The sequence below is a fragment of the Ziziphus jujuba genome, chromosome 9 (assembly GCF_031755915.1).
Source record: "Ziziphus jujuba cultivar Dongzao chromosome 9, ASM3175591v1".
Taxonomy (NCBI): domain Eukaryota; kingdom Viridiplantae; phylum Streptophyta; class Magnoliopsida; order Rosales; family Rhamnaceae; genus Ziziphus; species Ziziphus jujuba.
The window spans coordinates 1,236,134-1,262,421 of record NC_083387.1 but is presented as its reverse complement, the minus strand read 5'-3'; the positions used below and the strand labels follow the sequence as shown (position 1 = coordinate 1,262,421).

At 35.9% G+C, this 26,288-nt stretch overlaps 6 protein-coding genes across 11 annotated transcripts; 2 read left to right on the top strand and 4 right to left on the bottom strand.

The window, feature by feature from the left end:
• Window positions 1–125: 125 nt before the first annotated feature.
• On the top strand, window positions 126–2,876 carry LOC107426145 (protein trichome birefringence-like 6). Its single transcript, XM_016036250.4, has 5 exons — window positions 126–1,158; window positions 1,317–1,509; window positions 1,601–1,791; window positions 2,239–2,397; window positions 2,500–2,876. The coding sequence occupies exons 1-5, from the start codon at window positions 149–151 to the stop codon at window positions 2,810–2,812; spliced, it is 1,866 nt and encodes a 621-aa protein (XP_015891736.3). The 5' UTR covers window positions 126–148; the 3' UTR covers window positions 2,813–2,876.
• A 258-nt stretch (window positions 2,877–3,134) lies between these two features.
• On the bottom strand, window positions 3,135–9,772 carry LOC107426143 (histone-lysine N-methyltransferase EZA1). 6 transcript variants are annotated; one of them, XM_025077863.3, is made up of 18 exons: window positions 9,616–9,771; window positions 9,342–9,452; window positions 9,144–9,245; window positions 8,694–8,959; window positions 8,390–8,551; window positions 8,078–8,162; window positions 7,812–7,961; window positions 7,669–7,716; window positions 7,507–7,578; window positions 6,593–7,278; window positions 6,288–6,441; window positions 5,911–6,131; window positions 5,227–5,358; window positions 4,601–4,688; window positions 4,461–4,508; window positions 4,257–4,385; window positions 3,777–3,854; window positions 3,135–3,704 (listed from the first exon to the last, which is right to left on the bottom strand). In XM_025077863.3, exons 2-18 carry the CDS (start codon window positions 9,345–9,347, stop codon window positions 3,513–3,515), a joined length of 2,619 nt encoding a protein of 872 aa, XP_024933631.2. In that variant the 5' UTR covers window positions 9,348–9,452; window positions 9,616–9,771; the 3' UTR covers window positions 3,135–3,512. The 6 variants fall into 6 exon arrangements, with proteins under 6 accessions (XP_024933631.2, XP_015891733.2, XP_015891731.2 ...); XM_016036247.4 differs by lacking the exon at window positions 9,342–9,452 and having other exon boundaries at window positions 6,593–7,046; window positions 7,155–7,278; XM_016036245.4 differs by lacking the exon at window positions 9,342–9,452.
• Window positions 9,773–10,360: 588 nt separating this feature from the next.
• On the bottom strand, window positions 10,361–12,181 carry LOC107426086 (DELLA protein RGL1-like). Its single transcript, XM_025077866.3, has one exon. It carries the CDS (start codon window positions 12,179–12,181, stop codon window positions 10,361–10,363), a length of 1,821 nt encoding a protein of 606 aa, XP_024933634.3.
• Window positions 12,182–13,801: 1,620 nt separating this feature from the next.
• LOC107426125 (uncharacterized) lies at window positions 13,802–15,059 on the bottom strand. Its single transcript, XM_016036223.4, has one exon. It carries the CDS (start codon window positions 14,963–14,965, stop codon window positions 14,081–14,083), a length of 885 nt encoding a protein of 294 aa, XP_015891709.3. The 5' UTR covers window positions 14,966–15,059; the 3' UTR covers window positions 13,802–14,080.
• A 3,031-nt stretch (window positions 15,060–18,090) lies between these two features.
• Window positions 18,091–19,663, top strand: LOC107426113 (probable WRKY transcription factor 35). Its single transcript, XM_016036213.4, has 3 exons — window positions 18,091–18,454; window positions 18,602–18,739; window positions 18,869–19,663. Exons 1-3 carry the CDS (start codon window positions 18,369–18,371, stop codon window positions 19,512–19,514), a joined length of 870 nt encoding a protein of 289 aa, XP_015891699.2. The 5' UTR covers window positions 18,091–18,368; the 3' UTR covers window positions 19,515–19,663.
• Window positions 19,664–20,987: 1,324 nt separating this feature from the next.
• Window positions 20,988–25,091, bottom strand: LOC107426162 (uncharacterized). Its single transcript, XM_016036269.4, has 7 exons — window positions 24,492–25,091; window positions 23,087–23,846; window positions 22,020–22,659; window positions 21,808–21,908; window positions 21,629–21,718; window positions 21,408–21,535; window positions 20,988–21,326 (listed from the first exon to the last, which is right to left on the bottom strand). The coding sequence occupies exons 2-7, from the start codon at window positions 23,759–23,761 to the stop codon at window positions 21,182–21,184; spliced, it is 1,779 nt and encodes a 592-aa protein (XP_015891755.2). The 5' UTR covers window positions 23,762–23,846; window positions 24,492–25,091; the 3' UTR covers window positions 20,988–21,181.
• Between the last annotated feature and the right edge of the window lie 1,197 nt (window positions 25,092–26,288).

Here is a 26,288-nt window from a genome sequence, read left to right as displayed (position 1 = left end):
ATAATGTGATTAGGAAAAAGTTATTAATCAATAATTGATTTTCTTATTCCTGCTGTAAGCAAATGATGAGTCACTGCTGATGCTGTATGGATGAGCTGTATTTTCTTATTAAATCCCATCGTGTAGGAACAGATGATCATAGGAGGATATGCTAGTAATTTCATTTGCATTTTTTCTTTCTTCTTTTGTTAAATATTCTTTCCCATCTCTTACAGTTTCTTTTCTGGACGAGTTTTCTACAAAATTTCTTGCGCGTTTTACTGATTTGGTGTATATATTTATCTATATATTTTCCTTCATTGGAACCAAACACATGCTTATATACCTGACTCTACCAACTCTTAATGAATCCTTATTGATTTTCTTGGAAATCTTTATCTTCTCCTCACCAGGTATGAAGAAGCAGATAAGTTTCTCCTTCAAACCGACTAGATTATTGGTGTCTCATTTCACAATCTGGTCATCTACCATATCGGTTATCTTATTTATCATTTGGTTCATAAAAGCCTCTCCTTCAGTTCGCCAAAAGACCAATTTTAAGTTAAACAATACCTCCCTCAAACCCACAGTAACTGTTCAGACCTTGACTGGTTTCAGTAGAAATTCTTCAGCAACTGGTGCGAAAAGCTCGATTTTGATCGACACCCACTTCAGCAAGCCTGAAAATGCTTCTGGGTTCGGCGGGATTTCAGTCACCAGTGGGATTCAGAGAGACAACAATGAATCCAAAGTGCTACAAGAGGAAGAAACTAAAGGTGGCGGCTTTAAAGGTAATTTTCATACATTAGCAGAAAATGTAACTGGGAACTTATCTGAGAAGAATGGAGTTTCAAATAGTCTAAAAATTCAAGAGAAAAATGATAGAGCAACTGCGTTTAACAAGATTGATCTTCAAAGAAGCAAGATGATTGAAGAGAAGAAGAGTAAACCAACTCCGTTTGAAAAAATTATACTCTCAAGTAGCGATAGAATTGAAAGGAAGGGTATAAGAGGTTGCGATGTCACAAAAGGGAGGTGGGTTTATGACGAGAGCTATCCATTGTATACGAATCGTTCCTGTCCATTTATAGATGAAGGTTTTAATTGTGAGGGTAATGGAAGATCAGACAAAAGCTACATGAAGTGGAGATGGCAGCCGCAAGATTGTGAGATTCCAAGGTATTAATTCAGTTTAAATGTATATTTGCTTGAAAGTTATTTTAAACCGAGTGTAGTTCTATATTATGTAATGTGTTGGTTTAAGACAGAATATAGCAAAAGAATCCAATTTTTGAAGTCCAATTTTTGAGGTCTTTGAAGCTGTATTGTATCCATAGGTTCAATGCAACAAAAATGCTGGAATTGATAAGAGGGAAAAGAGTAGTTTTTGTGGGAGATTCGATTAATAGGAACCAATGGGAATCCATGCTGTGTATGTTATTTGGAGCTATAAAAGATCCAAGGAGGGTCTATGAGACGCACGGGCGAAGAATCACCAAAAAGAAGGGCGATTATAGTTTCAAATTTGTGGTAACTCTGCGGAAAATTGTTCTTTCCATTGAAGTTCGATTTATGGGGTGGATTTTCAGTATTTGACTTTATGATGCTTGCTCTTTTGCAGGACTATAAATGCACAGTTGAATTTTATGTGACGCATTTCCTAGTTCGAGAGCGCATGGCAAGGTTGGGGCGGAAACGGATACAGACATTGAGAATCGATGGTACTGATCGCAGCTCTTCCAGATGGAAAGAAGCTGATATTTTGGTTTTCAACACTGGCCATTGGTGGTCCCATGACAAAACCAAAGCCGGGTTAGTTTCCAATCTTGAAGAAGGATCTAAACTGATGTTACGTTTGTTTAAAGGTTTAGCCGTAGAGGTCAATATTTATAGAAAAGTGCAGTTAGGCTCACGGTATGAAGATTCATCAATGGTCTTTTGAACCAAAAAAGCTTTGCAATTTGTTTGCAATGGGACCATGAATTTCATCGTTTAGGCTGGATAAGAGATCTCATATTTATTTTGGTACAAGCAAGAATATGGTTTAGAGAATTTCCAAGGAGTTCTGACTTGGAATCATATCCTTGATGGTTTTTACTGCTCAGCTACATAATGACCATATGATTTTGGCATGTGAAGTGCAATACCATTTGAGCATAGGTCTTGGTATGAGTCCTAGTTAATGCTACTTTTTCCAAACCTACTATTGAATTCCTACTAAGTTTTATTATCTGTTCTAACATTTAGCGCTTTAAACAGAGTTAATTTCTATCAGGAAGAGGGTCAACTTCTTCCCCGGCTCAATGTTTCAACAGCTTTCAGAAAAGCTATGACGACATGGGCGTTGTGGGTTGACAGACACATCAATCCAAGCAAAACCCAAGTTTTCTTTCGAAGTTCTGCCCCTTCGCATTTCAGGTTTTCCCTTTAATTCCCATTTCAGGATCTGCGCAGATTGTATTTTGAACCTCTTCATGGTAACTTGCTAAAAAATGGTTTCTTTATTTATCCATCAAACAGTGGAGGCAAATGGAATTCAGGCGGGCATTGTAGAGAAGCAACTCGACCACTTGAGAGAACGTCAATCACTGCCATTCCTGAGACAAACATAATATTGGAGGAGGTCATAAAACAGATGAAAACTCCTGTTACTATCTTAAATATAACTAGTTTGTCTGGATATAGAATTGATGGTCATCCTTCTATGTATGGAAAAACACCTGGGAAATATTTTTCTTCAAGTATTCAGGATTGCAGTCATTGGTGTCTTCCTGGCGTTCCTGATTCCTGGAATGAGATGTTGTATGCTTATTTGCGGTCTAAACATGGTTAAAATCGGTTTGTTCTTGTGGATTCTTAAATTCTTCAATTTATTTATTTTATCTTTTGAGCTCGCAGATAGCTTGTAAACTTTCATTTGTTGTACCCTTTTTCTTTTTTTTTTTTTTTTTTTTTGGGTTAGAATTCCTTCATAGATGTCCAACACAGCATAGGTAGCTGCTCTACCCCTCTTGGTGCGTGGGTCAACAAATTCTATTGGCTACCACCCAAAGCATCAAGCGCCTTGAATCAGAAACACCGAATCATATCATGTCGATCGACTTTTCATGTCCTTATTGGGCATAATTTCAAAACAAAGGCACACTATTCTCATATCGTACCAACAAAGTAACTCTCATATCGTTACGATAAAAGCAATTCCCTTATTGTCATAATAGAAATACATTCTTCTGCCACAAGCACCATCATCATCTTCGACTGAGTGACTATTATATAATTTAATACAATTGCAAGAAGAAAATTCTAGCTTATTCATCGTATTTCACTTTAATCTTGATTCACCTGTATAAGGGTCTAAACAACCACGCTTGGGCTTTTTAAGTTATTAACATGTATAAATGCAATATATGAATTTAGTGAGGTTTTTCGATGTCTAGCTGGTATGACTTCTCCCAAGCCGATCTGCAGGGATAATTTTCTTCCTAATAGGTTTCATAATTCTGTACATGTCAACCCCATGTCATTTTCCATCATCAATGAGATTGGTGTTTCTTTGCTCTGCCTTGTGAGACCGATGAATCATCTCTCTTACAACCCTCTGGTTTTCGAGCCCATGCAGGTGCTTGGTCTGGTCCGTAACGATAATCATAGAAGAGCTCCTCACTAGCTTCGATATGTTCCTTGGCAAAAATGCCTACTCGATGATCTCCTGCAACTAACATTACCTGCAGAGGACCGTGTTCTAGTTGAGCCGACAACAAAGTAATGTGTTGTGAATCACTGGAACTTGAATATACCTTTGCATAGCAGTTAGGATTAGATGAATGGTTTGCAAATTTTAGTTTGTCTCCTTTCCGATAAGCATCTAGAACATACTGTAAAAATAAAGGTAGCTAGTGTAAGATCTCAAAATGTTATAATGCTGAAGTAATAAGGCATTCCTTCTTGCCAGAAATGGAAAATAACAACAATGATTGAGAGGAAGAAAACTTTTTCAAGATAAGTATCCTCTTTCATTAAACACATTTTTCTTCAATTTGAAAAATCTAGTAAAAACTCATTTCACCAGCAAGTATGCATTCATAGTAGGCTACAGTTTTCTGCTGAAAGCATTCCATAACAGGATAGAAAAAGATTCAACCTGTAGCTCCCCTCGTTTCATTTTTCATAACAAGTGAAGGAAGCTATGAATCGGTGACAGAAAATTTTAGCATGTTTCAAAGGGACACTTAACCTGAATATCTTATTGAAAATTTTAAAGCCCAAATATAACTTGCCTGATCATTCAAGTCAAAAAGGAATGATGAGTTTGCACGATCATATATCTTGCCCCGCTTATCAGCTTCTCGATGGGAAATAAGTTCACCAGTATATTCTCCAAGATAATCATTTTTGTTGACCGAGTTCTGAACACAAATCCAATTCGGTGAAAAGAATTTCAGTAATATAGTAGGAAGTAAAACAAATTACATTAGTCCAACCTTTAGAAAAGCTCCCCATCCAGCAACATCAGACTTGGCCAAGAGAATCTGAAGAGAAAAGAGCAAGCAGAAATGATCATTAATAATAATATTCACCAACTGCATAACCAACCAACTAAATAAAGACTGAGATTGCCAACCCTCTGCTGTTGCCTCAGAAGGAGCCTCATGTTTCCACATTGACCATCTCCTTGTCTGGGTGGCTCTTCTAATGTACCATCTCCACAACTGCATTTGGTGTGTGAAAAGGTGAAAAAACCTTCTACACCCAGATTAGAGATCAGAAGGACTAACATAGACATGTTTTGTATTTAAGATTAGACTAAAATTGGAAGATAAACCAACTCAAAGTTCTTCAAGGGTCGTCCAACAATTGTCCATTGGTAAATAACTAAATAAATGAAGTGTATTATCTTAAAGTATATGTTTCTTTTGTACTATCAGGATATGATAACCTTCAGTAATCACTTGCCCAAGCTAGGCGAAAGTTCAGTAATCAGCAAAAGAAACCAGATGTTGCGTATATTCCAGGGGATGAATGAAGGAAAAAAATCTAGAAGAAATTAGTCTTGATTTGCTCAACGATAATTTATTTTCAGGAACTAACTAATTTCTGTTTTCTGTTATTTGTTCCAAACAAGGTTTAAATTTCCTAAGAGATGCAGAACAATTTCACAATGTTTAATAGAAAACCAGACATATCAAAGCAAACAAAAGGTATCCAACATCAATGAAGTAACAGCATTGCATAGATGAAACTTGTTACCTAACCCAACAATTCCGGCAAACATCTGGGTCACATTCACGTCCAGCTGCAAAGCATGGGCATTGGCGACTTCTGCATTGACTCTTTGCACAATGACACCCTCTGAAACGATTCTTGCAGCTTTTTGAGCACCTAAAAGAGTTAGACTTAGTTGGAGATTATCGGTTTCATTATACGCTCAATTACATGCATTTATTGGAACTTTTAGTGAGCAGTGAAAACTGAAGTAACTCAAATTGTGGGGTTTATGTGAAAATCTCTAAATATCAAATGCAGCTTAAAATCTGATTTTGTAAGCTTAAAGGGACCCAAACTCAACGATTTAGCTTGGAAACCTACTAATTTTTTGGTTTTGCGATTTATGACAAGGCATAAAATCTTTTTTGTTTTTTTTTTTCATCATTAGTTCATTAATAAGTCTCAGTACACAAGGCAAGATCCTCCCTACTATGATGCCCCTTCCCCAACCTTGGTGCAAAAAAACATCTTTTACGTATTTAATGATTTTTCTTCCACTTAAGTACTAAGGCTGTAATGCCAGTATTAACTTTGATCCAACTGGTAAGCAAGATCCAAATCGAGGTACCTAGCATAACCCATAAGTATACTCTAACATCACAGTGTTACTTATATGCATTCCATTTACTTCATCATTAAACTAAGTAAAAGCCAAATCCAACTTACCCACAGTATTTTTCACAGCAAGTTCCATTATGTAGACAAGAGCACTGCTTGCCACACATGGATTGACATCCACATGGTGTATATTGCTTACAAGACTGGTTTTTGCCATCAGCAATTCTTTTCCAGATTGATGGGTGACCAGCGGACTTCCAAGAATATTTAAGCTTCCGTGCCTTTCCTCTTCTACGAATTAACCGAGACTTTGTTGGCATCTCTTGGTCCTAACACAAGAAAACAAGTAATGGATCAATTCATAAAATTTTTTTATATGAATTCCAATTTATATTTTTAAGCTGGGAAAAGGAATCCCCGCTGATTTCTACAAATGATAATTCTGCAGACCTGAATTTACAAAGTAAAAGTATAATGATGCTTACTGTATGGTCGGTATCAGTTTTCCCATTGTCTTCTGTAAATGAACTTGGCCCAACAACAGATCCATGAGGCATTGAAACTCCACCCTCGTGCATGTAAGTGGACACCTCCATACAACTCTTCAAACCAGAAAGCAAGTTCCTCGCTATGAGACAACTGCAAAAATGAATTGTGTGGATATCTAGTTAGCAAAAATGAATTGTATGGATACCTAGTTAGCATATCCTAATGGATTCATGTTCCATCAAGATATGGGGTAAATGATCCATGTTGCAGTTTTGCTATATTCAATCTAAGAAAGGACTACCTGTTTCTGCCAAATATCTCCAATCCCTTCATATACAATTCTTTCTCCATCAGTTTCCATTCTGAGCTGCTAGAAACCCTTTCAATTTGTCCTGTGGATTCTGAAAACTGCTTCAGTTCAAGTACTTCCATGTCATCTTCTTGTTCATCTCTGACTATGTCCCCAGATTCATCATAGGAAGCACTTCCAGAGTTATTAGTGGGAATTTGAAGTTCAATTTTTTTATGCAAACCAACATCCAGATGGCTACTTTTGGCACTGAAATTGCAATCCTGGACCTGAATTTCATTGGTACTTCCACTTTCTGCATCCAAAGCAGCTAGTCTCTTCTGTTTTTTGCATGAAGCATTGAAATCATCAGAAACCATTACCAGGTCATGTGGCTCAGTATCTGTTTGCTTCATGGCCTTGCGCTTTGCCAAATTTTCATGGTCTATTTTCATTGCAGGTACATCTGCATTTAAATCACCGGCTGCAGATTTTGAACTTGAAATAGTTTCTGATGCAACAGAAATAGTTCTCTGAAGAGTGCATGATTCACTATTCACTATGTCTCTTTTACCATGTGCAGTATGTTCTTCAGCATTAGGGGATGCTGGAGTGCTCTCTCTCTCTGAACTTCTTGTTTTCATCTTATGCACAGAATCAGCATTTGGGTCCTCTGGCAAGTTTTTGCCAGTTATTAACTGTAACAAATTAACATGAGATAAGATTTTGAACTCTCATTGCAAAATTGGCAAACACCTAAACTAAACATAGATTACAAAATGGTAATCACAACAATGGATGTGCCTGCATACAACTGCCACATGAAAGCTCATTTTAGACATGAAGGAAAAATATTCTGGGTGGCTCAATATTCAAAATGTGGAAAGGTAACGTCTTCTCAAATATAAGCAAACTAGAAGTCATACCCTAAGGTAACAGTGATCACTGCAAGGCTTCCTATCCTCGTCGTGTTCAGACCAATACAACTGCTTTTCAGTCTGGTCAAGCAAACCTCTTATAAATACATCAACAAAGGATGTAAAGTTTATTGAAAGATGGAAAACAGAAAAAGCAATAATGCTTCTTACAGGAAAGACTAGAGGTTGGGAACAGCCATGCAGACGGCAATCAAACATCTGTTGGATAGATGTGAGCATATAAGAATTGAAGTTAAAGAAACCCAAGGTTTGGTGATCCAATTTATCTTTGAACATATAATGTTACTACATACCATGCAACGACGACAAAAAAGATTATCAAAAGAATCTAAAGCAGCACTAAGACCCTTGCTCAGCCAAACTCCATTATCAGATCCAAATTCTCCAGAACCTTTTGTGTCATTTTTCTCTTGGTTCTTTTCCTTAACTGTGTTGTAGCGGTCCTGCAAATATGATAATCATAAACATCTCTAAGCAAATTTGCATTTTCTAAATATATTTCATAAGCAATAAGAACATAACCATCCTCCAAAAGTAAATAAAGAGCAAACCAGAATACCTGGATTTCCAAAGTGGAGGCCCCAATAAAATGGCTCACACTTTTTGTCACTTCCTCGTTTTGTCCATACTCTTGAAAGACCATCCTGCAAATTCAATAAAAAACCAAATAATCTTCACATGGGCATGGCATTCCTCTTCTGCCTGGAATACTTCAGGCAGCAGGTCAATCATCAGGTTAACCGCCAAAAGCAAATGTCAATACAAGTTAGATATCAGGAAAAAACAAGGATACAATTCTTCTTCAATTCTCTTTCACCATACTGGCTAGCTTGCCACTATTTCTATGTCGCACCATTTCATTTAAACTTACGAAAGCAATTTATCTTCGCCCGGAGAGAATTCATGTTTCTCTTCCTCAGTTTCTGGAATCTCTTCCTCACTGTCACTACAGATGAGCGCTTCACTGCCATGTTGGTCGTAGTAAATCCGTCTCCTTCCGACCACTGACTGGTCATCAGCCATTCTCTGGTTTCTGTGCTGTGTAATTCAAATTTGAGATAACAGAACAAGCAGAAACAAAAAATTTTCCGTATACCAAAAAAAATAAAAAATAATAATAAAAAATAAATAAATAAAAAGAATCAACAAGAAATGAATTTAAAAGTCTAAAATACCTGTCCAAGAATATCCATGTTGTGTAAGGTGGTAACTTTTCGGTATGTGGAAGCTTGGAACTTGATGGGGAACTAACTTCGTGAAAATTGACATGGTCTTTATCTCCATATCCTTGAGCCAATCCACTCAACTTGCACAAAGGGTGTTCAATTCTCCGAGCAAACATTCTCGCACTCCCATTTTCCTCTGTAAATGAACTTGAAGCTGTTGATAAAATCTTTAATACATGATCTTCTAGCTTCTTTGCATTCTTTTCAACTTTTTCCTGATCATGGTATAACCAGCTACTTCAATAAGCTACTTCAACAGGGCTTCTAATATCGTCATCTATTTTGCAAATTCACACTCTTTCCAGAAACTGAAAGCGAATGCTAAGGCCTTTTCCACCAAACACAACAAAAAGCATAATATATATATATATATATAAACAGAAAAGGAAAAAAAAATACTTTAACCGAAACAATTCTCTCTGCTTGGATTTGCTTCTTAATCTGATGCATCTTATGTGACAAGGTTCCAACAACATCGCTTGGCTGTTCTCCATGTGATCTCTGTCCACATTCAACAAAAAAGTTATTAAATTACTGTTTATATTTGTTTCTGAAAATATAATTAAATCAAATTAAAAAAAAAAAACGCAATTATACCCCCATCGATAGTAAAATTCAAGAATTTCAATTCTCCGATATTTTTTTCAAGGAAATTAAACCGATTATCGCTGCTTGACCAGTTTTTGCACGGTCAAAATCATCCCAATTCTGACAAAAGAAGCTTCTATGTAAAAAGCACTCTAAAACCGAGAAAAAGGAAATAAGCTTTTCCAATAATCAAGAGCAGCAGACATAGAATTCTTTTAGAATAAATTAGTAGTAGCCTTGAAGAGAGAGAGAGAGAGAGAGAGAGAGAGAGAGAGAGACTGACTCTGAATTTGGCAGCAGCGTCGCTCGCCTTTGACACCATGACTGAATATTGCTCTGCTCTGCGACCCCATGGGAGAAGAGTGTGAAAGGACCAAAGAAATAGACCTCTGAAAGGTGACACGTGTGAAAGGCAAGTGACGTGGCGGTCATGCCCAGTGAGCTCTGAGAAAGAATCTAAGGTCGATAATCTAGTGCAGCTTGGTTCACGGTAATTCTGGATTTTCACGCGCCAAGTTAACGGTAATTCTCAAATGACTCATCTAATGTAATACTATCAAACGGTTCATCAAAAAAATACACACTATCGAACGGTAATTTTCAATGGGATGTTGGCCCTTTTTAAATCATTGATTTTTATGTGGGCCTACTTTTGGTTGACCCCGCATGCCACTTAGGCCAGAAGCTTGGGCCCTTCACGGTCCACCTTTTATGTCACTCATAAGCAGCCCAACTTGGTAAATACGCGTGCCTTGCCTACCACGGAAAAAGTAGCCAAGTGGCGAGAAATTATGTTAGCAATGGCATCGCCTTCATTGTAAGCATCTGAAAAAGAGAAATTTCATATATTCTTTCAATAATGTTGTTGAAAAAAAAAAATCTCTAACAATTTTATTGACCAAAGGAAGAATTACACTTTAATGTACACTATTTCAGTTTTTTTTTTTTTTTTTTTTTTTTTTTCCCCATCACACCAACATTCATTGAAATTGAGGTTGTATGTCTTTTGGAGCATATTCTTTCTGGTGTCAACGAAACTTCCAAACCGAAAGGGAATTTATAGGGGTTCCTTTCCATCCAGCAATCAGACACTTTCCATTCCTTTCAACATTACAAGCACTCCCACAACCGAACTGTTTAGCCACCAAGCTTGTTTGATACATAGCTGCATCACTCAGTTTAGTCTCTACCATTTTATACCTTGCAAAGAAAGCCCTCCACACTTCCATCTTCACATTTCGAGTAATTCTTTCACTCCCTTCCTTGGCTACAATATCTCTTATACCCTCTGCAAGTACACCCTCGATTGCCTTTCTACACTCCTCCTCCTTTACGCAATTCTCGAGGCAATCAAAAAATGCACTGTAGAAAAAAAGTGCTTCAATGAAGCGATTCACAAAGGATGGAGAATTATGGTTTGCTTCAATTTCTATGACTACCATCATAGAGGGATAGACACTTGTTATCGCTCTCATTAAATTTTCCAAGCAACGAGGCCTCGAAATCATTGTTCTTAGTGCTAATGAAGAGTAAATAATCAGGGACTCATCGTCGTCTTCGATTTCAAAAAGTTCTTCCTTAATATCATCCATGTTTGATACATAAACTGCCTTGAATGAAAAGGGCAAGTTCAGAGACTCAGCAACACTTACCAACCTCTTCCCTGTTTCCTCTATCTTCTTAGTGCCCGTATATCCCACTGCAGTAATCTTCAAACACTCTATTCTGCATTCCACTCTCGCTGCCAGAGCTTCCATCACAATCGTCCATTGAACTCCACTCCTGATTTCAAGATCAATGAAATGGATCCTAGTTTGTGACTCAACATTCTCTAATATAGTTTGGATTCCGGCAAACGTCAATACTTGAGGAAAAGGGATTGCTTGGTAGCATTTAACAAATGGGATAGATGTACTTAATCCACGGAGACTCTCACCCATATTTTTATTCTCCATTCTTTCATTGATTTTGCCCCTTCCGGTTTCCCTCTCGATCATCTCCCGAAGTGCTTCAGCAAAACAGAACACAACTCTCTGAACAGGGTTAGCTCTGGAGGAAGAAATCCATTCTCGGCGTAGAAGCAATCTACTAGCGCTGACAAATTGCTGATAGCCAACCTTCTCTGCTGCAGCTAGAAGCAAATGGGCAAGTTCCACATCTCTTGTTTCTTCTTCGGACAAACCCGAAAGAGCATAACCAAAAGGATGCATAGGCATGTTATGATAATCATCGTAGTAGTACCGATTAAAGAATTGTATATACCTTGCCCCTGCTACCCTCATGATTTCTTCGGTTGACGATTTCTTGCGGCTCATATAGCTTCTACTCATGCTTACGTTGCTTAATCTTTGATCTCCTTTCAGTTTCTTGAATCCGAAGTTTCCATAGTCGCTTAAGAGCCCCATAGAAGATAAAGATGGAATTTGCATTTGCCTAATGGATTCTGCAATATCTGTACCGGTTGATGATGATCTATGTGGGCCGCTGCATACAATTAGCTGATGACTACTAATTTCCTGCCGTGAGACTGGTTTTGCTGCAGGCCCAAGAGTATCAAAATCATCAAACACCATGTAATCTGACTTGGATTGTTGTTGTTGTTGTTGTTGTTGTTCTTGGTGCTGATCGTCTTCGAAATTCTTGGTCTTATTGTTGACCTGCTGGTAGAAACTGAATTTCAATGGAAGATGATTAACATTCTGAAAATCTTGTACACCAGCAGGACAAAGCCCTTGTTTCCCCTTGAGCACGGCTGGTTCCTCTTCCTCATAATGTTCAGGAGGTCCATATTCGCCAGGGAATCCATTGAAGTCAAATGGTGTGAAAGAGATTAAATTACCATTATCCATCAGACCACCAGAAAGCAAGCCAGAAATCAATTGGCAAAATTAATCAATCCCAAAGGGAGACAATATATATAAATATATGTGATATGGTTATCTTGATTAATACGATGCACACATCTACATCATTGGTTGGCGACAATAATCCTGGAAAAAAAAGTTGTAAGCAATTATTCATAATTTAATGAAAGAAGGGCATGGCACGCAACTGTGAAATTAGTGAAAAAGCTATATATAATATTTTGATTCCGATACTATCAAAAGAGCCTACAGCCATAAAACGACGAGGGGTTTGATTATTATAAAAAGGTTTTAAGTTTGTCATAAAATACTAGTAGAATATATATATATATATATATTTGGTTTGTACTTTAATTTCATCTTATACATGATAACCAGATGAATTTATCCGAACATGAAGAGATATGTCACTTTCCGGTGAGTATATTTTTACAAAATATTCGACCCAATAACACGAAGAAGATCACCAGATTAAGCAAATATTAAGATTTAAAAAGTGAAGGGAATAAATTAGAGAAGTCAAAAACGAAAGGACAAGTATAAAGGACAGGTACTAGCATGCAATGTCAAAGTATAAATAATATTGGAGCTACTTACGAGTAGGCCATGCGCTTATATCAGATTGCCACGTCAACCACAAGCATTTGGGCCTCCAAGTACCGTCGTGGGCCTTTAAAAGATATAATAATGAGGTCCACATGGGACCATACCGGAGGAACAAAACGTTAAACTACGCCAGCGGGGCTAACTTCCGCCATAGCGGATTTATGATGGAATTTTTTTTTTTGTTTTGTTTTTAAGCAGTTCTTTGTATGCTTCGAAAAAAAAGCGTCTTTGTTGTTGTGGTTTACTTCGTTTGCATCACCAGCAGGATAGACAATTTCATATGGTTTCTTGGATTTGAGGTCTGCATAATATCGATCTCTCATATGGGTTTGAGGGAAGAAAATGATTTCCTAGAGGCATCTATTATTCCATTGATGTGATTCTTTTTTCCTGTGTAAAAGTAATTCAATGCTTCCTTTGATAGACGATAGTTTGATTCCATGCCTTATGATGTGGTTGAAATGGAACCAGAATAATGAAATTGGATTTGGGGTTTTTTTTTTTGTAATTTATTTTTTTGTGGAATGGTTGATTTTGTGTCTTTCAACTGACAGTTTTCCGATGAAATAGATTCACATCCATTTGCTCTTCTAACTTGTTTCTCTGCGAAATGCCTTTTGAGCATTAAACCAACAAAGAGAGAGTGAAGCCGTCCAATTTAACCATATAAAAAGGCCAATGATGGCCCTTTTGAGAGTAACATTTCGTGCACGGCTGCGGGTTTCACGCCGTGATGAGTCACCGTGGACCCGACGGAGCAGTTGAGGAGGGCCAGAGGCAACAAAGACTCAGGCCCTTTATATGATCGCTATCTAGCTTCTTCCATGTGGTTTGTCAGCCTATGGGGATGCTTGGCTTAGCAAATTGTTACAATAAATTATATGTTAACCAACTTGTCAATCTCATCTTTGTTTTGCACCTCTTTTTTTATTATCATTTATTAATAATTTTTCAATGATTGCCAAGTACTAACCACTAAATATGCGCACATCTTGGCAGAATAGAAGAACATCAAATATTATATAATTTTGGCTTAAAAGAGCCAACAAACTATAGAGTTGTAACAAATTGGATAATTATACAGCTTTGTTTAGAGGAATACAATATGTTCATCAGCAAAAACCATAATGAAAAAGCAAAATGTAACTGATTATGAGGTAAATTGGATCTCTCTTTGAACAGAAAATAATCAACAAAAATATATGGAAAAAAAACAAAAACAAAAAAAATTTTTTTAAAAAAAAAAAAAAAAAAGGAAAAGAAAAAAGAGAAACGGGGTCAAGTTGAGTTGAGACCTTTCTCTTCATCTGTGGTGGTATGATCATCCAAGTTCTCTCCTATCCTCCTCCTGCAAATCAAGATCATAGAAAACCACAAAATTCCCTTAACGATCCTAACCATTCCAATCGTCACCGTAAGGTAATATAACCACCAACCAACGAAATCAGCCATACCCATTCCCATTGGCAGCTCTCGCTTAGCCTCACCAACAATCACCAAGGAGTCAATCTCACCCCTCAATCTCCAGTACCATAAACTACCAAAGCTCACAGCCACAGCCACTTTCTCAACCAAGCTTTCCTTCCTATACACGCCGAAAACCGTGTCGTCCACCACCGGCTTCACTACCACTCTACACCAATGAAACATGGTCTCATGCAATCCCAGGAAGAATATAACTCGGCTGAATAAGCTTCTTTCCGTATCGAAACCGAAACCACCATCTGCAGTACTCTCGGCCGGAATGCTCCTTTGGATTCCCAAACCAACACAAACTTGCAATGTGCATAGAAAAATCCATGCCGTGTACAATTTCGGACGGAAAGTTGGAGTGGAAGTGTTGGTTATAAGGGTGAGTTTGCCCGTCAGACAGTGGATAAGAGTTGCTATACTAACTATGGAAACGAGGAAATAGAGAAGAGCTGGATTGGCATAGAGGGACAAAGAGAAAACAAAAGAGGAAGTAGAAGTAGTATCTTGGGTACTGGAAGAATAAGAATCCAATGTTAAGAGATATCGAGCATAAGAAATCCTGGCCAAGAGAAGAAATGAGAGAGGAAGAATGAGGCCTAGGAGTGAGATCGTGAGGATGTGGAAAGGTTCTCTTAGAATGGCCAAATTGAACAGCTTCTGGAACTTCTGTTGCCAAATCTGCCAACCCATTTCTTTGTTTTTTTTTGTTTTTTTGTTTTTTTTTTTTTTGGGTATTCAAACGCAGAAAAGCTTTGCTTTGTTTATTTGGTTTTGCAAAAGAGACATTCAACGAGGTCGTCTATATACGGAGCAATGTGACCAAATAATTGGTTGCGGAATGAAGAATATAGCTAAAGTTGTTGCCACGTCCATAGCTTAATTAATTTTACTTTACATTAAGACATGGTCTTATTCCTTTCCTATACGAATTTAATAAAATATTTGCATTTAAAATGTATGTTATATTAAATATCCACCGAGTACGTATAGGATGATCTTCATGATGAGCTGAAAAAATTTGAAATGGGAAGGTGAGGGATATATCATAAATGGGAGGTTAAGATATATCATAAATGGGAGGTTAAGGAACATGCCTCTATATTTTAAGCGCTCATATTTAAATGAATAATAATAGCCAAAAGAATAAAAATTATTTTATTGACAAGAAACCACTTCAACAGAAATTTTATAAGACTCGATAATAGTTGAAAACTTACACATATCTTAAAATATTTAGAATAATGGATATTATTATTATTATTATTATTTTTTATTTATATTTGTTTTTTTTTACGTCAATAAAATGTGAGATAGCTGGGATGAATTTAGAGTGCGGAGATCGAATTCGTAGCTTGAATTTTGAAATAGACAGGCTATACGTATTGATCATATTGAGTTTGGTATGCAGATGAATGGTCCTGACCATTATACAACTACCAAGTCAACCCATTATAGATTGGGTCGCAATTATCTTTATCTTAATCTCTAGTTTATTGTTGTATTATTTTGATTTTTTGGCTTATCAATATCATTCTTTATCGCAATTTGATTGTTGTGATGCTTTTTAATTAATTACAAAAATCTCTTAAAACACTTCACCTAATATCCTTTTAAATTAATCCTTCCATTCTCCATCCTATATTAGATAAGCACCTAATATTCTTGACTTTCTTAAATATATATATTATATAAATCGCGTAACCTACATGTAGAAGCTCCTTTTCAATAATTGTACATCATACATTAATTGCTTTGTTTCTTTTTTTTTTTTTTTTTTTTTTCTTTTGACTGCTCTTAAATCGTTATAATCATGTATAATTGATTCAAACTTTGGCCAAATTCAAATAATCTTAGTTCATGTACTAATAATCTTTTACTTGCAAATCGATAAAAAAAAAAAAAAAAGACTTATAATTCTACATATATGTGTAAAGAATGAAATGTAAGGTTTTGAAAACTAAGTAACTTTTTTCTTTAATATCCGGCATTTTTTTTTTTTGGTTCCTTTAACTAAGATTTTTTTTTAGGTAGATTATATCCATCCATGGTTCCCTAATATTGATTTCCCAACTGAAATATATGTAGGTTGCTTGGCTTCACAATGTTTTGCCTGCCTGTCCGTTTCAACTATGCTCATAATCATTTATATTTGGCACAACATGCTTGTAGGAAGCTTCTTAAAGCAGACTCAATTCCTTTATTTCGTAGTTCCAACCGTATAAATATTCACAAAGAAAACGACTTTTTTTCTAACTCATTTTATATATTCCCTTCTACATGAAAGATATAGTATGTTCAATTTTATCTCAAAAATGGAACTTTTCGATTATCGCATTGAAAACTAAATCCCATGTAGTTCCCACTATCTCAGCACTTTCTTAATTCCACTTCGATAATTTACTTAACCACCATTTTATTTCCTAATTTTTTAAATATTTTTCTATTAGTGGATGTAGGTGATATTTTTATATACTTTGTTTATCATGCTTTGCGCATATTTTAATTAATTTTTTTTCCATAATTTCTCTTCCGGTTTTAGGATTTTAGATGGGCTTAACGTTGCAACAACTCGAACCGACCCTCTAGATTTATCCCACAGTCGGATAGAGAGAATTAGGCTGCAAAAAAGTCCAAGAACCCACGTAATTGACCAGATGCGTACGCTTTTTAACTGAGAAAATTAGGTTGGATTGGTTGGTTAATTGGAACAGCCTATTTGGACTTTTTTTTTTTCTTTTTTTCCTTTTTTGGCTTAACTATACATATTTAGGGTTAATTAATTATTAATAATATTATTATTTTTGATAAAAGGGGTTAATTAGTTCAGTTTGCAGGATATATCCCCACCTAAAGAAACATCTTTCCTGCTATTGAGGTGGGATCTACTACCAGTACTGCTATTTAACAACCTTCCATCGCCGTTTTGAAGGCTAAAGCCTGCTAACAGCAACATATTTAAATAATTGTAATTAATTAGTGGTTGAGTTTAAGATGCTCCCAAGTCTAGTAATGGAGTCTAGACCTTACTTGTTTCTCAAGTTTGGCTGAATTGAAGTAATTTATTCAAACTAATTGATATTATTGATATTACCTATGACGACATACGGTTGTTTGCTTCCAAAATACGCAAAAAAAAATATTATGATTTTTTAATTACGACAGAACGAGGATGATATGGCTATTATTATCTTCCGTGATCTAATAACATACTCTCAAAAATTGACCTCAACTCCTCCTTTGCCTTCTTCTTCATCGAATAAAAAAAATTAAAAAATAAAATACCTTCAATTTTCTGTGATGAATATGTTCACCGTTAAATAAACAGAGCAGGATATAGCTTCAGCATATATATAGAAACAAAAGGAACATTTTGAACGGTAATGAAATTCATAACCATGGACTACCATTTTCTGAATGCTGTTTACTGGAGTTAAGGTTTGCTAATTAATGTGTCTATGACTAAATCAAGTAATTTTTAGTGCAGTTATCTATAATGCTTTTTTGTCTCTGAAATTTAAAGAAATATGCCATACTATGTATATTTTCTTTGCTGTATTGATGAGTTTGGTTTGTTGGTTGGGGGTTATTGCTGGGCGTGATAATAAACATGTGGCAACCTTAGATTGTGTAAGGAAATAGATGGGGACCCACAAAATTGTGCCATGCAATAGATAAATAAAAAAAGGGTGTTTTATTTTTTTATATATGGAAGCTATGAAAATATCTAAATTATATGGTTTGTACAGTTGGGTTATTATATTCGAAGGTGAAGGTGGGGGTGACATAGGCATAGTTGTTCATAGCTTTATATTTAATATGTGAAAACAAATAGCGAAAGCAACTTGGGGTTTTGTCATCCTCTGCCTGCCTATCCATTTTCCTTTCCCCTCTCACTCACTTTCTCTCTCTTAATCAATTAGAGTTTGTGATCTTGATCCATTTATTTTTTTTTTTCCCACTTGCTTGCTTCTTTCTCTGCAAGTACTACTCCATATCTCTCATAACCAACTCTCTCTCTCTCTCTCTCGCTGTGTTTATTCTTTTTCCAAAAAAATTAAAAAACTAAGGAAGGGAAAAATAGAAGTTTTTTTGCATGGATGATTCGCTCTCTCCAAAACTCGACTCAGAAGTTAATCCAAAAGACCTTGGAAAAGAAACCCAGGCATCAAAAAGAAATAAGTAAGCTGTCATATATATATATATATATATAGAATAATAGTAACAATAATTCTCTCTGCAGTGCCTATATATATCTGGCATTGATCTTTCAGGTTTGTTTCCCTAACTTTTATTATGTATAACTTGTAAATTGACATGATGTTCCAGGAAAATGATTCAGAGAACAGTTGTTACAGTGAAGCTTGGAACAAATGTAGGGAAACAAAAGAATGAAGGTCCTCCTTCAGACTTTTGGTCTTGGAGGAAATATGGGCAAAAACCTATCAAAGGATCTCCTTATCCAAGGTAATATTTTTTAGTTATTTATTTTCTTTTAATTCCATTGTACGTACTCAAATTCCTCCTAATTATTTTCTCAACATCAAAAAGAGAATTAAATGTTGAATATGTTTTTGGTTGTGAAACTTAATGCAGGGGTTATTACAAGTGCAGTACATCGAAGGGCTGCTCTGCCAAAAAACAAGTAGAGAGATGCAGAACAGATGCTTCTGTGCTTATCATCACCTACACATCTAGCCATAACCATCCTGGTCCTGATATCTCCACCACCGCTAATCTCGCTGATCAACCACCACCAAAACCAAACCAAGTCAACAATGAAGAACTACCTGCCCTTTCCCCAAAAGAGGAACAGCAAAAGCAACAACAAGAACACGAACAAGGACAAGGAAATAAGAAAGAACAGACTAGTACGAACAATGCTACTACAACTACCACTGCTAGTGAAGATGCAGGTGAAGATACTTTCTACTACATACAATCCCCAATTAGCTGTTCCCGAGATATTATAATGGACCAAGAAGAAGACCCTTTTACAGGGAATCTAGGGAAAACCCATACCCATCATCAAACACTTGGTAATTTCGTTTTGGATGAAGAGCCACTCTCGTATTCTCAACTTATGTGCTTCTCAACACCATCAAAATTATCAGAAGAAAACGATTTCTTCGATGAGCTTGAAGAATTGCCCACATCTTCATCTTCATCTTTTACTAGTTACATGGGGATGAGAAGCAATAATAATCTTTCTGAGGACATGATTCCAGTTGTCCCTTCTTGATCCAAGTGTTTTTTTTAAGGTTTTCTTTCCTTTTTTTTTTTTTTTTCTCTCTCTTTTGGTTCTTAGTGCTTGCAGCCTTAGAAGAATGTACCTAGATATATGTTAAATATATGGCACGCCCACTACCGCGGTAGTAGTTGTTGTATCTAGAGCATCTTTTGGTAGTTTTTTGTCATTTGGGTTCATAAAAATGAGAAAGTTGCATCACTTTTTTCAATGAAAAAAAAAAAAGTAAGTGGTAGATGTTATCCATAAAATCACTACCTAGTCCCACAAGCACACACAGAAAGAGAGCGAGAGAGAGAGAGAGAGAGAGAGGGCAAGCTTGATTGCGCATATAAATATATTAAAAGATGCATGACACGAGGTTCACGAGTGAGTGCTCTCTCTCTCTCTCCGCTCATTGTAAGGAGGAGAGATAAGCTTTTCGATTTGGTGGAAGGAAGAGGTGTTTCCGCTTTTTAGGGAGTTGCGAATTTTGGGATTTTTTTAATTTTTTTTTTTTACATATTAGATGGGCAGTGTTGATTAGGTGGAGAATATTTCTTTTTTTAATTTTTATTATTGATAGATAAAATTGGATGAGGTGGTACTTTTTTTTTTTTTTTTCCCCCCTAACTTTCTAATGGTTTTGGTGTTTTAGCCGTTATAGATTCTCCAAAGACAATGCCAAACTAATAAAAATATCCAATTTGTGGGGTGGAATTTTAAAGGCCTCCAAAATCAATATAATTGTCAAAATCTTACATACAATGTATCTCATTAAGGGCATGCCGTGCACGTTACTTCAGACATAAAAAACTGACGATGCCAGTAACGTTATTGCTTTAAAATTAGTTCGTAGGCCCCTCAAATTTATAGATCGGGTTTTCCACGTCTTCATCATTGTCTCTTTGACCTTCATTTTTTTGACATGTCATCCTTTTTTCTCAGGTTTATAAATTTATTTTGTAAATACATAAATAATTCATATCATATGGTAAATTTGAAAAAAATAAATAAATAAATAAATAAATAAAAAAACAGAAAAACAAAACACAAAACAAAAGTTCTATACTTATTGAAGCAGGTCTGTAATTAAACACTACCAACTTCTTCACCAGCACTGTGGCCTTAATAATTAGTTCAAAAACCTCTCAAATTATAATCCTTCGAAATTTAAAATATTCCTGCTTGTTTTTTATGATTTATTTTTTATTTTTTATTTTTTAATTTTCGCGGTGACAAATGTTTTTTGGGTTCAAATTTAAAGGTCAGCTTAAGCCCAATTTCTTAGGATGAATGCCGCTAGTTCGAAATGGCCCAATTTATGAGTTCCATCATTTTCCAGTTACGAGTATGTCTGAATTCCCAAAAGCCTAGAACCTCCGACTGACACTACGAGTACAAACAGTTCCAGCGTTGTACTGTACTACAAGACCAAACCAATACCTAATTTCGTTCAAAATTTGATCTGCGGGACAAGACACAGTGTTAGATGAAGGGAGCAACATATATTTTATGTATATTATATATTTTATAAAAGGAGTATATTACAGAAACCCAACGATCTATACTTACTCGTATATATCCCTCTATATTACGTTAAACAGGAAAAAAAGAAAAAAAGAAAAAAAGTTGATCCAGCCTCCAAAAATACAAAAAATAGAGGAAGATTGTAGGCAGCATTAGCAACTAGCTTCAGCCAGCATCTTTTCCTGAATTGCCTTATAGCACTGCAAACTGCAAAGGGGAAGCTTCGACTTCGAATCCCGATACTTGTATGGGTTAGTACATGAAGGTCCAGCACAGTTTTCCCGCGGTGGAGGGTAACTGAAAATTTAAACAGGAGAAAAGAAGATGAGCATATAAGTCCTTAATTTGATGAGAATGCAGGAGGATGATAATTCATACCTGCAAGGTTTGGGGTCAAATATACTTGGAAAGCCCAATTCATTGGGGAATGTCACAACAGTCCCAGTAGGACCCATCACCCATCTGATGGTGTTTGATGCAAGTGCTAAAGCATTAGCAGCCTTCTCCTGCAATACCATGAAATGATATAAGTCATTGATACGTTGTCCTAATACCCACCAAGTGAATAAAAATACTAGTTCATCAAACACTTTCAATACCTGAGCCAATTCTTCCTGGCGCTTCTTTATTTTGTCTTCGCGCTTCTTCCTGTTGGAATCTTGACCAAGTATTTTTCTGATTGCCTCAGCCTACAAAAAGAATAGACTAAATAAGCTAAAATCCCTCTCCTCACAGCTCCAGAACAATTGAAGGAAGACAAACTGTACAAAATACAAACCTCAGATTCCCTAGCAGCCTTCTCAACTTGCAGCCTGCGTCTCTGGGCAGCCTCGGCTTTCTTCAGTTGCTGCTCCACATCTGTAAGTTTCTCCTTTTGCTCTATGACCATAAAATTAATCCACAATTAGAAATTCATGGTTAATAATACTACCATAAAATTAGTAGGAACAGTTAAAAACAATCTGAGAAAAAGCAATGTAGAACACTCACTTCTTGGAGGAGCAGGTGGTAAACCATTTGGAAACTCAATTAAGCTTGCACCAGATGCTGAAGAGGAATCTTTGCTAGACTGAAGTGCCCGTTGACGTGTTGTCAGAGTCATTTCCCTCTTACCATCTATCAACAAGTCAACAGCTTCCTTCCTTGGATTCTTCTTCTTCTTACCATCAAGTTCACCATCAGAAATTGAGTCTTCTTCCTCATAATCAGTATCCAACAAAAACCTAACTCTCTTAGATTTCTTCTTACTGTCTTTGGCCAACCTCGAAGAACATACATTTTCAATATTAGAAACAGCAGAAAGTTTTCTATGTTTCTTGCTTGATTCTTCATCATCTTCTTTATAACCTGCAACTTTTGAAGTCTTCAATTTTTCCAGGTATCGAATCTCATCATCCTCATCATCATCACCAAAATCCCCATCAAGCAAACGCTTCTTAGGGACTCGCTTGCTCTTCCGCACTGTTTCAGACCTGTCCACTTCCCTTCCAGTATAATTCTTACTAGACATCTTCCCCATCAAAGAATCATCCCTCCCGAGACTAAAACCACCTTTTGAGAAATCTTTCCACGGAATTCCTTGTAAGCCACTCCTCTTATCTGAAGAGACAGTATTATCATCCGAGCTTGCCTGCAAACAACACATTTATCCAGGGAAACGATCAAATCAGATCTGGACAGTATTATAAGCATTAAATGTGATGATATATGCAAATATTAATGCACAAGATATTGTTCCATACAAATTTTAAATTTTCAGTTATCCAATCAAGTAATTCCACATATGTCAGCTGCAAATCCATAAGATTATTCCTGATAAGTATAGCATAGGTCAGAATAAGAAAGAAGTCATTTAAAATGTATTGCAAACTATAAGATGGAACTTTTCTTATAGTAGACTATAACGGAAAATCATCTACAATTAAGAATTGGATGCTTTGCAATCCTGTAGCCCAAAAAAAAAAAAAAAAGAATTTCTTCTTGAAAATAATAAATGGCTATGTAATTTATGGCTACTGTAATTTCAGACTAAAACTGACAAAGCCTAAGTTAAATACCTGTGTACTATGGTTCTGCCGCAGTCTAGAGGCATCTGAGATTCGAGAACTCTTTGCAGAAGAACCACCCCCTGTTGTGCCATTGGACGCAGAGTTAGCTTGAATTGTTCGTGTAACACCTCCAACCTTGAGCTTAACCTTTTTAACCTTGCTCTCATTTCCAAATCCATCTAACAAGACTCCTGACTGCCTAGAACTTGGACTTTCACTATTCTGTCCACTGGATACATCTGCGCTTCTTGATTCTGATTCAAAACAATCCTTAACAACACTTGTGCTTTTCCAGTTAGCTGGAGCCAGGACACCTTCACTAGATCGTTTGTTATTGAACCCACTTCGTCCAGGCTCGTTATTGTAAAATGCATTGAACTCTCCATCCCTCCTATCCTTTCTATGGAGCTTTTCACCATCAACACTTGCAGCAGAAGAAACCCTGGACATACATTGATTAAGACTGAGCTCTTTCCTCCTTGAATTAGAATCACAACCAGGATTCTCATCACTAGAGGCCTTATTCACATCATCGGAAGGTGGTGACAATGACAAGGGTGACAGGTCATGAGTTTCATTATATGGCTGTGAATCAGGTCGAGGTCTGCGTGAAGTTTGGCTCCTCTTCTTCCTTATAGCATTGCCAATACCATCAAATCGATGAGTACCACCAATCTCTTCCATTAGTGAAATAGCAAAGTTTTTGTGCTGCTATTTCTCAGTACATTACAAAAAAAGAAAAGCACGTACTCCAGAAAAGTCAAAAAACCTACATCACGGAAATAAGGAAACACGAATAAGTATTATAGTCAATATAATTAAGCAAAGTGAATCTCCACGTTGCATAAGAGTAACAAGGCATGGAATAGAGGAAAGAAAGTGTAAATTATTCATTACATGGTAGCCATGAGAACAACAATAGAATTGAAAATCCATTGTCCCATCAAAATAAGCCTCAATAGCCGACAGATCCCATCCAAATAACGAAAATTTAAGCGAAAAAAGTAAAAGTTGATGGAAAATCTCATAAGAAAGCAGACAATTACAAGCAAAAGTAACCAAATAAACGAATCAAATAGCCATCATATATCAATCCAGCATTCTATAAAAGAACATATTTTGACGAAATCAAATCAATCCCATAATAAAATATAAGATATCAAAAGCATTCCCCCACTGAAACACCCCAAAAACAAATTTGAAAAATCTCTGAGATAACCACTGAAAGAAGATAACCCAACCCACGAAAAACACAGGTAAACACACACAATGACACACGAATAAACGAAGAAAACCAGGAATTCACAGACAATTAAAGACCCATAACCAAACAAAAAGAGATTAATCGAAATGCTCAAACAGGAAAATCCGACACAAGCAAAGCAAAACGTGAAATAGAAGAGCGATCCAAAACCTTATCGTTCGAAGAGAATTCAAGCTCGAAACTCCGCTGTATAAATAGAAACAAAAGACCTTCCTTGAGAAGAAAAAGAAAAAAGGGGGTGAAGCCCAGGTGCCGAAGGAGAGAGAATAGGGCAAACAAAACAAGAAACAAAGAGGGAGAAAGAATTGTCGAGAGAAGGAATTGGGTGGTGAGCAAAGACCTAAGATGGTGTTTGGTTGCGGGGATTTTGTAAAAAATAACAGCGAGGTAAGAGATGGAGTTGGAATTGGAAATTAGGGTTAGCCAAGTTTTGGTAAGAATGATAAGGAATGAGAAAGAGAGAGAAAGAAGAAGGTGGTGGTAAAGAAGAGGAGGAGGACTAATAATCTTCTTCTTGTTCACCATTTTTTTGCTAATTCCACACCACCCCGAGACCCAAAGCCCAAGTCCCCCCCCCCCCCCTGTGGTTTTTTTTGTTTTTTTTTTTCTTTTTTCTTTTTGTGGGTTTTTTAGGATTAGAGCCTTTGTTGATGCGGTCACTCCAACTCGGTTGATCCCAACTCAGTAACTCAACTCTTTCTCTCTCTTTTCTTTTCCTTCTCTCTAAAATCTCTTTCTCTTTCTTTGCCTTTCCTTTTTATTTCCTTCCTCTCTTCTACGGACGGTTACGCTGCAAGTGTATGCGCAGCTTAAGACCCTACGCACCATCGGTTTGTTTTAGTGTCTGCCCTTTGTTATTCCATTCCACGTGGTAACACACGTGTCAGTATCCCTGTGTGTTAATTTGTACTTCTGTTAATTAGGTAATTGACTATTTTTTCCTTTTTCTTTTTTTGGTTAAATTTCATGGATAATACCTCGTGTGGGCCAGTTTATGAATTTGATTGGCTGGCCCGATAAACCAACTGCCATGATAATCTCTTTCTTATTTTTTCGGTAACTCAACTGCCAGATAAGTTGAAGCTTTTGTTTTTTTGTTTTTTTTTTTTTTTGGGTGAAAAATAAGTTGAAGCTGATTTCTTCACGGCAATTATATTGATTTAATATTGTAAAATATTAAAAAAAATATCAGCTTTATTTTTTTTTTAATAAAATATCTAAATACAAATTATCTATTTTTTTTATTTTTTATATAACTCAAATTTTTATTTTTATAAACAAAAATAAAAATACTTTACCATATGAGGTCGTTAAAATATATTAGCCGGTTTGATTTACATTTTTTTTTTTGTTTTCGCTAAATTAATTTACTTACGTAAAACCAAACCACTCTAAATTATTAAAAAATTTATTCGTTCGATATTAAATTTGTTATTATAACCAAATTTTCATATGTTAGTTATAATGAATAAAAACAATATATATTCACGCTTAAAATGCAAAATATATCAAATTAGACGTCGAAATATGACTATAATTATCATGAATACAATATCAAGAATAAAATATTTTTTGCTCAAAAAAATTGAATTACAGTATATGAAAATTTTTATATAATATATAAATTATATAATTAACTATGATATATTTGGCCGGAATTTATCTTGATTATCTTTTTTCCAAAAAATATGTAGTCGAAAAATTAAATTCATACTTTAAAATACTCTTTCTAGAGTAATTCTTATTTAACCAAAAAAAAAAAAAAAAAAGCAATGTTGAGTAATTCTTAGGCTACAATAGAGGAAACAGTTATATATGGTTGGATTCTTCATAAATAAGAAAACCATGTCAACAAGTCACCATGTATCATTTACAAACCAAAGGAATATAATCTCTCTCTTCCATTTTCTGCTTAAAAATGATTGACATGCATCCATGGAACCAGAA